Genomic DNA, 12,989 nt, shown 5'->3' with positions numbered 1-12,989 from the left:
ACAGAGCAGCACTATCTGAATTAACCTCACATGAAAGCACGTTAAAGAGCGGTGACTGATCTGTAACCATCACCTGTATATATGGATATCTTTACATCTTCCAATTCTGTCACACCATTCCTGAGCTTTTGCATCCATCACTGGGTTTAGGTCATTGTCATAGAACACAACGGTGTCTGCCTCGACAAGATTGACTCCAGTGGAACGACTGTGAGAGGAAAGGATGGCACAGAAAATGCGCTTGTCTCTGTTGAAAATTTTCATCAGCTCCTACATAAACAGCATAAAAGCAAGGAGTAAATAAGGGATACACCAAAATAAAATACCAATCCAAATTCACTATAGCTTAATCAAAAACAGACAAAAAAAGTCAAGTGTTTCAAAACGAGTAAGGAACAAGGCAAATTTCCTTCCCCTGCTGCAGTGTATAAAAGCTTGAGCAGCACATGTTGCTGTGCCAGTGGACAACCGGTAGGGCAAGCTTACCTGCCGTTGTTCATGGTTGGCGTATTCATCAATCCTCACGAATGTGAGGAAATGGAAATTCAGGAACAATTCCAATATGTCCAACATCAGAATCATCTGTGACAAAATCAGCACACGGCGCCCTTCAGATTTCAACTTTTGAAGCAAGACAGCAAGAGCTTCTAATTTTCCTATATTGCAAACAAGAAAACAAATAATCATTTTATATAGGCATTCCATTCCTGTGAAACAGGAAATTACCAAAATATTATCACCACATGTCCTCCTTTACCTGAGTCATACTGCACCAGCCGGAGGTCAGGGAACTGCAGCAAGTGAGGAGTTGTAATCTGTTGCAGCTGATGCAAGTGCGGAGCCGCCGTCTGCTTGAGACTGTGCTTCAGGAGTTTCAGTCTGTGACTGTATGAAGGGGGGGGATTCGCTACATACAAACATGGGGGAGCAGCAACTGCAGCTGGCAATACGAAGAGAGCCCTGTGTAAAGCGTGAAAACAAGGGATAACCAGTTTAAAAATTACATACAAAACGATCATCTGCAGCTATAATTTTCAGCCTGTCAACCATGTAGTTTTACACTATTATCTAACCACTTTGTTAAGGTGACTTAGTAAGTGCTGTATACCTTCAAAGTATTAACATTCTCTATCTGCCTTTATCTTTTTGTTTTGTTTTGCCTGCTTTGATGATAGCTTCCGCTAAGGTGTTTGCATTGTGACCTCTGTATTCGGTCACTGGAGCTCAAACACAAGAAACACCCATCACACCAAACTTACTAAAAGCAATTTGAGGAGTCCTAATTGCATTTCATGTCTCTAGAAAACTGCAGCTATCGCTCTGCACACAACCCACTCAATGTCAGCTTTAGCTACGTCTCTGTGTCTTAACTCTTGTTGGTTGGCTCCAAGAGGTACCTACTCGGAAGTAAATCCAAAGCATAAGAATGTAAACTGAAGTATGGTCAGCTGAATTTGGGCTTGAAATTAGGAATGAGGCACTGAAAACTCTTATTATAAAGATCCTAAAAGAAACAGAAGTGACTGTTATTTTTATGTTTATACTGCATGCCCTTTACTGCTAAATAAATCAGGCTAAACCAAAGAAGCTCATGAACAGAAACAAGGTTTTAAAGCTTTTTTGAAAAGGAACATTTCAGAAATAACTAAATGTGGTAAAGGCTTACAAGGCAGTCACACATTACCTGTTAACAACATCCTTTAGAGATTCTTGTTGCTGAACCAGAGTCAGGATCATTTCTTGCAATGGGTTACTTGGGCCTCCAGAGGCACTTGAAGAAAGGCAACAGTTGACAAAGCCAGCCCACCTCCAGCTGCTGTCCTCGCTGGAAGACGGCTGGGAGGGCTTGCTTTCACCAGTCAGAGAACAAACGCTCAGCAAGTCTCTGCCATACACTGGGGCCCGGGAACAACGGCGCTCATTGCCTGAAAATATTCTGTCCAGGCGCTCCTTCAAAAGCCGGTTCTTTTCTTCATACGTTTCCTTTGCCAAGAAGAGTTGAAAAAACATTTGCCACTCATCACAGTCACTTCGGAATTTGAGTTTCTTTAGAATGAAGCTATCAGGATCAGAGTACTGTCTGCTTTATACCACCAGCATCAAGTTTATAACAACTACTTAGACCAATCACAAAAGGTGTAAATTCCAGATAAAATTTGAAGACTACAACTAAGTTCAATTCATATTAAAGAGTCAATTCTATCTGAGTTTAGTATCTACTTGCATTTTCTAAGGTACATTTTCATAGTTTAGGAAATAAAATTAATCATTTATATTTGGGACATTTCAGTAAGGCGCAGGTTCTCGCACAGTTTAACATACACTTGATATTTCCCTATGCTTTATAGGTTGCTTGAGTATCTCTTCTAAAAACTTGTTAAGATGAGAAATCTATAAAAATTTTCCCAGTTGCCTTTGTGTTCAAAACACACAGAAAATCTTACAATTCCTTTATTTATGTATTACCACATAATTACAATATATTACAGTTATAAGAACCTGTCTGCTATCACAGCACAGGAAAGCTTTTAGCTGCTTTTATAAACCAGAATTTATTTTAAACTATGGATTATAGATGAAAATGCAACAGATCTGTCAACCTGAAACACTGACAAAAGTTGGGTTTTTTACCTACGCTGTAATCATCAGAGTACCTAATTAATTCCAGCTTTGTAAATTATAGCTTCTAACTACTGTATGGATTTAGTATCAATGTTGAAAATTTGTGTTTCCATATGAAAATAAAAATTAAGTACCTGTGATTGTCCATGTGTAGGTGCTGGTTTTAACACTGCTCCCATGTCACCAGACGACAAATTAGTAACTGCAGTTCTACCTGGAATACAAACTGAGGATAAACCTTGTGTTTATATATTTATTCTTCTGAAGATCGGTTTCATTTAGTCTTTTCAGTAAGGAGATATTTCATAACTGTAACGCATCATAATTGCAGACATATTTTTAGTCTAAATATCCAATTGGGTGTTGCAAATTTGTAGTTTGTTACACATCAGATATCTGACAGATATTTACACTAACTGGTTTCACAAAAATCCAAGATAGATCAATGGAATTTTACTTTGCTTTGCACGAAGAGCTGCTACATTCACAGTTTATTCAAAATGTCATCTACAGCGCAACAGGTATTAACATTTAGACATTATACTCTAAATCAGGAAAAGATTGCTCTAATTTATCGTAAACAAATCATCTACGATTTTTCAGAAAACATACGAATTCAGTATATCTACAAGTTGATGAAACTATATGATGGAGTCTCACAGTAGCATTCTTGTGAATTCACCTGCCCGCAGATGTTTTCCCAGACAGCCAACTAAACTATTACACACAAGTAAACTAATCGAAACTACAGTAATACCCTTCATGTACTAGCAGGCTGCAGACGCCGCGTAGGAGTTCTTTTCTTGATAGGATATATAGGTTTCTATCTCAGCCAGAATGCATTGCTCATCAGCACCGATTATTTGTCCTAGAAAAGCAGCACAATCCTCCTCTACTCACCGTGAAACTGTATTTAGCGGCAAGTCAATACAGCCATGAAGAACTGCATTCAAGTTAACAAGCAGGTGTCAGCCCTTACATTAAGAATAACAGACTCCAAGGAGTATGCAGAGGTTTAAGCTTTGCCTTTCTGCATTTTCATTACAAACAAGCTAATACAGATAGCCAGCATAAATCCAATTTTACTACACAGCTACACCTGAGCCCAGCCATTATAGTTTCCAGTCACCCAATGCAATGGAATTTATTCGGCATTTTATCCAGAATTCAGAAAGTCAAAATAAGTATTTTCAATATGCTTTACATCTTCCTCCAAAGACAAGCAGCAAAAATAGTAACGTTTTCTTTTATCAGTTGGAAATAGTACTTTAGATATTATTGCTTTTAATGGAGTTCTCTTGTCACCATGATGAGAGTAGTAAGATGTGGGAGTTTTTGTAGAAATTTTACAGCAATTTTCATTCTGAATTGTGGCCACACTAAGAGTACCTGTAATGCAATCAGAGCTGGAGGGTGAAATATTTGAGCCACAGATCTTCCAAACTATGACAGAAATCCTTTAGCTCCCGACAACTGGGAGGCTGTTGAAACTTCCTCTCCCATTTTATGACAGGATGTTTTTCTCTTCAGAAAGTCAAAATACGAACTTCAAGGGCACATTCATACCCCAAAAAGGAGGAGTAAGCAGTCTGTTTTGAGGTAACGGCTTATATCCTCAGAAAATTACAGCAGATGGCCATTTCCAGGGAACGAACTCCTAGCATTGCATTTATCATCATTTACCAATCTGCTGTTTTGTGGTAAATGCATCCTAGACAGCAATTTCTCTGCTGTTTTTTGATCAACATCACAATTGTGTTTTTAAGCGAGGAACAGATCACATTTGCAGCAAGGCACCAAACACCTAAGCAGTATTTGCAGAGGGAATGGGAAAACAGTAGCTTGATTAGACAGCAAAGCAAGGAAAATTAGATAAAAGCAAAATCAATATGGAAAAACGGAGAGAATTGCTGGACATTCTCTATCAGTATAGAAAAATAATCACCCCGATCTTTCTTTGAAAAACAGTAACAAAGTATTTCAAACTCACTTCTAGCCACAAAAATCTCACCTAAGACACAATTAGTAAAAAAAATTCTACGTATTTAAAACAGTTTCAAGCTCTTCTAACTCTGTATTAAAAATTTATCTAGAACTCCAGTATACATCATGCACAAATCAGAAGGATTTGCTCCATAGTTTACCTGCTTCTGAACTCAACTTACAGAATTACCATCTATAACAATTTGGAGTCATACATCAATGTGATTTTAGTCACGGAATGTTTAGATAGAGACATTTCTTCAGGCTAGGAAGCCTACCTTGCTGTGTCACCGCTGTGGAAGTTGGGACACCTGCTTGATGCTGGTTTCCTAAAGCGTTCAGCGCGTTCTGAACAGTTCCCGCTTGGGAAACCGTCTGCATGACAACGGGACCCTGAGGTCTCAAATACTGCTGACCAGGTGCCGAAACGATCTGAAGAACACTTCCTGCAATGGAGGATTTTTAAAAAAGTTAGGCTGGATAGAATGGAAAATAATAAATAGTGTTCTCTAGCAAAAGATACTGCTGTTACAAACTGATCATTACTGCTTCAAACTATGTTAAAGTTTCCCAGACAAGTTCATTACACCAATCCAATTTAATATTCCGTAATACCTGATAGGAGGGAAACACTTAAAGGCTTCATAGTTAAAGAAGAGTCTCACGATATAGAGATATCATTCTAAATCTAGGTATTTCATAAGGAGTTTGGACGAAACCCAATCAACAAAAAAATCCTGACTTAGCATTCCCTCTATCTGTTTTGTTGGCTGCAGAGAATCAAGATTTCCAGGTTCTCCTGCATTTGGCAGCACGTATTTCCCAGCAAGGGAAATCTGAGGGCAAAATATATCGTAGCTAGAGCATTCAGGTCAGGTTAATAGGTGGCTCAAAATTCAGAGGCCCACCGATCTTGAAGTATTATTTACATCGTTTCAGAACAAACCAAGAACGTCCTCAGTTTTGTCTGTTTCTGCTCACCAGGCAGTTTATCTGAAATAATGCTTCACCTTAACTTCAGCTGTATTGCCTACATGTAAAAACAAATTAATAAAATCTTGAAATACTACATAGAAAAAAGAAAAAAAAAGAAAATAATCACAGCTTTCATTTGATAGGCATTTATTTTTCAAAACAGAGCTACCTTGTTATCCTTGTCTCACGCAGAAAACAGGCAGAGCATAACAGTACAAGCAGAGGGGATGGAAAAATCTCAACATACGGCAACAAGGAAAGTGTTGCCTATATCAAAACAGGAGCATTCTAAATAACGGAAAACTCCCTGCTTTGAAGTAAGTACCTTGTAACTGCAAGGGTTGCCCTGCGGTGAGCTGGCGAAGTTGACTATGTGATAAAGTGAACTTGTTCCCTTGGAACTGTAGTGTTACTGGGGTCTCTGGCTGAGCGATTCTGCCTTGTGCTCCCGCTATAGAAGCCAGCTGGGCTATTTTTACTACCTCACCACCTGTTAAGGAGGGAAACAGGCATTAAAAAACCAAAAAAAAACCAAAGTGGGAGGCAGGTTGTTCAATATTCACAAGTCTAAAGTTTTGGTTAGTAAACTGGTGCTGAAGCGCCTTCCATGCATAATTATACTTAGTGCATCAAAAGTGTCATATAGAAGTTAAGCAGGTATTGCTTTCTATATTTATTGGACAAACTGGAAAAAAGCTGATTGTTTAAAGGGTAAGGACATCAACATTTTAGAAGTTATCACTTTCATTAGCAAAAAAGTTAAGAGCTACCTGAAAACTCATGTGACACTTTGTAACAGAACGAGTAAAGACATTGAACTGATTTTCACTGCCTTTTCAAGAGCACGAAGGAAGGTTTAAGGAAGAGACAAAAATTTTCACACATGTGGCACTGTAAATACACATTTGAAATGGCCTGAAATTTGCTGATGAAACGTGATTTATATTAAGTGATCTGCACTTAGACAAACCAAAAAGCTTTAATGTGACAAGGACCAAGCTTTTTGTGATTTAAATGCAGAAAGGTTAGAGGCATTTAAGCATTAAGTTTTGTGATCTTGAGAAAACATTGGCGTGAAAATTTAGCTTTTGTAAAGGCAGTGCATTACCCCAGAGATAAAATTAATACATCAGTGCTCAGTACTCTCTACACATGCTAATAGGCAGTGCACATACAACCTTAAAGCAAAGCCTCATCGCTTTTCTCTGCCTAACAGTTGCGACGTTTCTCGCTGCGAGAGAGGCCTTTAGCAGATGGATTAGTGTTTAATATGAAAGGAATAATTAGGATAGAGCTAAAACATTTGGTCTGAAGGAAGTCTTGCCAGCAGAAGAAACATGCAGAAACAGGAGATTAAGTTGACACCGCTAATGTATGTCCACAGCAATTCTATTGTTTCTTATCCAATTTTCGATTTTCCTTGGTCATAAGCAATGCCCTGAGCAAGGCTAATCAGAAGAGTGAAAAAAAAACAACGATTCTGTACACATCTCTTAGGGTGCCTAGTAACTTAACCTCGTTGTAGTACAAAGGTGGGAGAAACCTGGAAAGGGGAGGCCACTTACTAGGCAACCGTGCCTGGGCCTGGGAGGTGAGCACCAGCCTCTGGGGCAGCACACTCTGTTGGACGGTGTGCGGGGGGGGCTGGGGCTGGGACTGGCCCAGCTGCGTGGCCGGCACGGAGGTCTGGCCCCGCGGTTTCGCAGGGTGGGCTGCGCTAGTCGCTGCGCTGAAGGTCGCTGCGGGCTGGTGTCTCGGAGCACTGGTGGAAGCCTGAGTTGTCTGAAACTGTGCTGCTGCGGCTGCAATCAATAAGGGTTGTTTGTGCAAGCTGTTAGAGGTTTTAGCTCCGCTCTTTTAAACAACCTGCATTAAAAAGAAACCTTCCAACAGGATATTAAAACGGCTACAGGAATGGCTTGACCTTACAGACTGGGATTTCTAGCCACACCTTTTACTACATCCTATTTTTACAACATTATATATTTGGAAAGCATTGTTTAAAGGTTAAACAAATACACAAAAGCAGTGTAAATTCCCATCTTTGACAGAATATTACATGTGATCAGGATTTAAATACCAACTGTGCCATATTTACGCTAACAGTTAGGTTACACAAAGCTTAGTTTTGCATTATACTGGAAGATCATACTGTAGAAGCTAGTGGGGCAATTTACTGGCAATTAGTCTGTTGGTATTTTTAAGCCATTAGTATTCTAGACCATTAAGCTAGAGGGTACAGGAGTTCTAGGAACAGACTAACTTGTATCGTCAATGCAGAGGTTCAAGGTGACTAACCTAGCGCTAACCCTCTTACCTTGATTTGAGGACACTGTAGCGATGGGTGATCTTCCTCGGACTTGTCCCTGCTGCGTTACCGTCGCCGTGGTCACCGTGCGTTGAACTTGAGTGCTTGGGAAAACCACAGTCCTGCCCTCAGGCTTCTGACCGTACTGAACAGGTTGAAACAACCTGAAAAGAATACGAAAAGTACAAATTTATAGGAAGATCGTAGTTTGAACTTTAAAAATAAACTCCATCACCCAAGGAAAGTATAAACCGATCACATCAGAGGCCAATCTCTTTCTCACAGACTGACAAGACTCATCACTTCAGCAAACTTCAAATGTGGACATTCTATAAAGTAATTTTGCTAAGTCTGAAAAAGAAGAAAACTTTCATAGCAGGCATCCAATTTAATGCAGGATGCACTAGAATTACAGCAAACAGCTTAAACAGTCTAGTCCAACAGCTGGAAATAGAATGGGGCTCTCCTGTCATTCCAGGGAGGCATCAACATGCCAGCAGGTCATCAGGCAGCTCCTTTGCATCAAAAAACCAGTTCCACATTAGTTTGAGATCCCTAATTCACTAGGGGAGAAATACTCCTAAAAATTTCCTGCTATAAAACTTCATATGTCTCTCATAACACTGCATGCACAGCTAACACTGTAGGCCCAGCTTAGTCTTGAAGAATTATTTCCCCGTTAATTTTGCAAAACAACGTTCCCTTGCCATAAACAAGGACCCCAAGAATAAAATTCATCTGCCGGCGAAGTATAAACTATGGGAAATCCATAAACAAACTTCAAATGGAACTGTAATCCTCAAAAAACTATTAAAATAGAATCCTTATTTTCAAGGGTAAACAAGAAAGCAACAGAATAATAAAACGCAAAGTCAGCTCTGAGGATTTGGGTGAATGACATTACCAGAGAGAACTCTGCAAATATAGCAACACAACTACGTTTTCCTCCTGTGACTCCAGCTTCAAAGGAGGGCAGCCGTACATACCTGCTTGGTTTGAGCTTCACTGGGTTGGGCCTTGCTGGCGGTGGAGGGGAGCTGTAGATTTCTTCAATCAGCTTTCTAGTAACTTTTTGTTTTGGCAACACTTGTGCTTCATAATGCGTCATTTTGTTTTCCATTCCAATGAGATCAAAAAGAGACAGGTCTGATTCCTAGGGACAATGTAAAATAAGGTTTATTTTACGCGATGACCAGAACAGTTAAGTCCTCTCTATGTTCTATGCTGAATTTGCTTTCTATATTTTACTTTTTAACTTGAAATAAATGCTGTAAGTTTAAAAAGTAAACTATTCATTATTAGCCCAAACTGTCTAGAAACCTTGCAAATATATCTTAAGCTGGTAGTCCCATTATAAGCATCAGCATCAGTAGAAAAAGAATTGAAATCATTAGCCAGTTATGGAAATCAAAGCAAGTCACATTTAACAATATACCGCCTATTCATTCATACCATAATTTCCAAATAATTAAGAAGAACTCTCAGAAGGTTAGTTAACTATTGAGCTCAAATGCCAAACTATAATGTCACGCGTATAATTTCGGAGTAGAAAAATATGAAGGACGGAAATAAGATCAACCAAAAAGATCCTCTCATCTGCTCCATTACTCATACTTCTCTCTAATGCGATTATTTCCTTTGATTCTCTCAAAGAGGGGGGGATCACGTCTTTAATGATAACACAAATAGTGGTCCTTCAAATGGATTGACAGAAGTATACTAATTTAGTCACTGAATCAGAGCGTTTACTCTTATATGGAAGAGAGTAAGTCTTGCTCTTCTTTAGCTACTGAAAGCAGAAAGAAAATTACAGAATGTCGTACATAAGCACTGTGCCACCCAGAGTGTTTTCAGAGTCGGGAAATCCTGCAAACACCAGTATGATGAAAGCAAAGCTGATTTCTCGTTGAGTTCATGAAAAATTACTGATTACAAACCACTTGAAAAGCTCAGACTACCATTACAAAAAAAGAGATGCAGCAAGTACGCGCTTGGTAGGCACAGTTACGGAATAGTGAATTCCTTCTATTTATAAACTTCAAGTAGACTTACGATGTGTGAGAGAACAATATTAAGTACTAAAATTCTACACGGTCGCCAAGAGAGGAAAAAACCAGTTTACTTTTCTACTCACCTTCCAAATATCCCTTTCTAGGGCACTCAGTACCAGAGACGCAGTTCTGTATTCCAGTGTTTCTGATACATAAGAGGTACTTGACAGCCGGGGGTTTATCAGATCAGGGTGATTACAAATCCGTTGCAGCTGCATCAGGACATGCAGGACACTAATGAAGTGTCCACTTTTGAGGGCTTCTTGGGTTCTACCAAATAATATTTACAGAAATACATTCATTTAAGTACAGCTTTTATGGAGATGTCCCTAAATCAGCAAGGTGAGAACGTGCAGTCAGTATGTTACGCAAAGGTCTTAAAACAAGCTTAGATTTTACCTGGGTCTTTCTAGAATGTTTTAAGTAGCACTGTACCAAATGTAAATTTCGAAACACGAAAGTTAAGGACCAGTGCTACTTTACAGTCAAATATGACCTAACCAGCTCCCTGTCCTCTACCTGCTTTGGTTCTGTTTCATCCCTGCACCCATCAATAACCTCTTGATATCACAGCACAGGTACATGGTTGGGTGGGAGAAGAAACACTTTGGGCTTTAAGAAATAAAGAACCACTCATTAGAGACAAATCTTAAAACAAAATAGCAGCAACCATTACAACCTGATTTTTAAGTTCCAGAGGTAAATGCACGTTTTTCATTGGGCCCATACTGTCACTTGCCTGTAATTTTAGTTTACAATGTAATCATATTCTATTCACTGGTCATAATGGAATATTTCAGAAAAACACTGAAACACTTCCAACTGTGACAATCATTTATCATCTTGCTTAAGCACCAAAATGACAGCCTTTTTTATTTACTGTTTTAACTCCTTACCCTGGTTGTAATATGACATCTTCATACATAGCTTTTTGTCGACTAGAAAGACGACACTTTAGCACATGTTCATATTTCTTTGTTAGCTGCTTTTCAACATCTCTCTTTGATCTTCGCAAAATAAACGGCTGAATCATCTGAAACATTTCATAATTGAGGGGAAAAAAAAATTTCACTTCAAAGATGCAGCTTTACAACAGGAAGGTAAATTCACACCTAAGACATTTGATGTGATAAACCTCATATGCCATATACAATCATATTGCTGTGCACACAGTTGTATAACCATTAATTTATTCTTTAATTTCCGCATGTTATGCTTCAAAATCTGAGTCTTTGTCTTATTTTTAAAAAGAAATCTCCATAACCACATCTTTTCATTTCTTCCTATTCCCCCCCAACAGCTTAACTACTGTAGCAAAACAGATGAGAACATACTCTGTGTAACCTGATGACCAGTTTATGGCAATAATCCTGGTTCTCCTCATTAGCTGCTTTTACTGGAAAATCTAGGTAAGGTCTGGAAATTCCCGGGATCAGAAAATGTACCATGGTCCACAACTCCATCAATGTGTTATGCAGAGGAGTGTCTATCAGAAGCAAACGATGCTGGCTGCGAATAATAACAGAAGATTTTTATCAATACAGCATTTAGCTACTATCACTATGAAAAGGACACCAATACTCAAACACTGTAGCTTTAGGTTTGTCAGATACACAGAAAACATAAGTAGTGCTAATAAAATTAAATCTAGGGTAAATTATCTTTTTAGTCTTGAAGATACCACCAAACTAGCTTCCTCACTGCAGAGGGGTGAACACACAAGGGGATCTGTTTGGGAGCGGAGTACCATCGAAGAAGAATTACAGTGTTATGATAGTGGCAACAAAAAGATTCCAAGCATGTCTCTGAATCCTGATTGTTTCAACTAAAGGCACCTCTGCAGGTGCATGTTGCACAGGAATTTGGGCAGACCAAGTCAAGAGGTTTTCCATCAGTTTTCTGTTAAGAGGAGAACTGTGTCACATGAAGAGAGAAAAGCCCACTGCCAGCAGGAAAAACAATTCTCTGCTCCGTACCTGCGGAGACTGAAAAGCGCCTCCCAGTGTTTCTCGGTCATGTTCTTTATTTGTTGCATCTCATCTACTATTAAGTATTTCCATCGCATCTTCATAAATGCTGTGTGGCCTTTGAACAGCTGTTTGTAGGAAGTGATACACACATTGAAGCTGTTGGGTTCTGTCCATTCCTACAGAAAAGGAAAGAGAGGATGAGACAGAAAAGTAAAGGCAGAACTCTCAGGTATCTTGCAAGCAGCTATTTCTCCACTAAGAAGAGAACGATGCTATGACTCAAAGCATCCTAAAAGATAGTCTTGGTCTTTGAATTATAGTCAGTTCAGAAAGCAGGTTAAGTTTTGCATGTTTGCTCAATACCAAGGGAGTTCCAAAAACTAGAAAATCTAGAACTCTTAGGTGTGAATGTCTTCGTAAACCAACTTGTAGCGTTAAAAACTTCTCATATCCCATCAGGATTTAAAGAACATATAAATAGATGCAGGTTAAAGGAAGAGTCTTGCCATCTAAAATGCTAAACACAACAGTGTAAGAGTTGTAAAATACAGTACCTGTCTTTTTGCCCTAAGTTCCCTTTGGCTGCCAAAGTAGAGAAGTATTTTCAACCCTGGGCACCAGCGTTTCAATTCCAGCTCCCATTTCAATATGTTACAGCTCCGTACAACAACAAGGTGAGGGCCCCAATTACCTACAGAAAGGGAAATACAGCCGTTAACAGCAGAAAGAGGCTCCTGACAATTCATGTGCTTATATTCTCCCCTGATGGTTTTTTTTAAGTGCAGCACACTAAATTCATCATTAGAAGTGTGTTTCAATAACAGAGGTATTTTAATGACTAATCTATTCTTTATTATTTTTCAGACCTCAAGTAAACTTGTGCACCTATTTTTCCCTCAACTACATCAACAGCTTGAGATACTACCTCCACGACAAGCTTTGCCTTAACTTACATTCTTACACCACCCTCAGTACAACACCACTGTTAGAACTATCTGAGATGATATACAAGACAGACTTGTCTGTCCAACTGTTCATGCTTACTCCTTGAATTTAACTACCTGCGGCCATCTGGCCATT

General features: G+C 39.1%; 1 protein-coding gene across 14 annotated transcripts in view; it reads right to left on the bottom strand.

Annotated features, from left to right (window-relative positions):
* LOC128916898 (E1A-binding protein p400-like) overlaps positions 1-12,989 on the bottom strand; it is a 51,549-nt gene that overhangs the window by 18,547 nt on the left and 20,013 nt on the right. For 9 of the 14 annotated variants that reach the window (XR_008469084.1, XM_054219099.1, XM_054219100.1 and 6 more), the window contains 15 exons: positions 12,464-12,600; positions 11,916-12,085; positions 11,274-11,448; positions 10,836-10,972; positions 10,023-10,209; positions 8,875-9,041; positions 7,898-8,052; positions 7,146-7,382; positions 5,906-6,070; positions 4,884-5,051; positions 2,757-2,848; positions 1,685-1,983; positions 758-960; positions 487-656; positions 74-270 (listed from right to left, as the gene is read on the bottom strand). Coding sequence is in view for 13 of the 14 variants with exons in the window: in XM_054219099.1 (XP_054075074.1) it covers positions 74-270; positions 487-656; positions 758-960; positions 1,685-1,983; positions 2,757-2,848; positions 4,884-5,051; positions 5,906-6,070; positions 7,146-7,382; positions 7,898-8,052; positions 8,875-9,041; positions 10,023-10,209; positions 10,836-10,972; positions 11,274-11,448; positions 11,916-12,085; positions 12,464-12,600 (2,659 nt within the window). In the remaining variant the exon portion in view is untranslated. The remainder of the gene's footprint in view (positions 1-73; positions 271-486; positions 657-757; positions 961-1,684; positions 1,984-2,756; positions 2,849-4,883; positions 5,052-5,905; positions 6,071-7,145; positions 7,383-7,897; positions 8,053-8,874; positions 9,042-10,022; positions 10,210-10,835; positions 10,973-11,273; positions 11,449-11,915; positions 12,086-12,463; positions 12,601-12,989) is intronic. The other 5 variants (XM_054219106.1, XM_054219107.1, XM_054219109.1 and 2 more) reach the window with 2 other exon arrangements.

Source organism: Rissa tridactyla, chromosome 13 (assembly GCF_028500815.1).
Source record: "Rissa tridactyla isolate bRisTri1 chromosome 13, bRisTri1.patW.cur.20221130, whole genome shotgun sequence".
In the NCBI taxonomy this organism is placed as follows: Eukaryota; Metazoa; Chordata; class Aves; order Charadriiformes; family Laridae; genus Rissa; species Rissa tridactyla.
The sequence above is the reverse complement of the archived record's forward strand: the minus strand, read 5'-3'. Positions and strand labels throughout refer to the sequence as shown.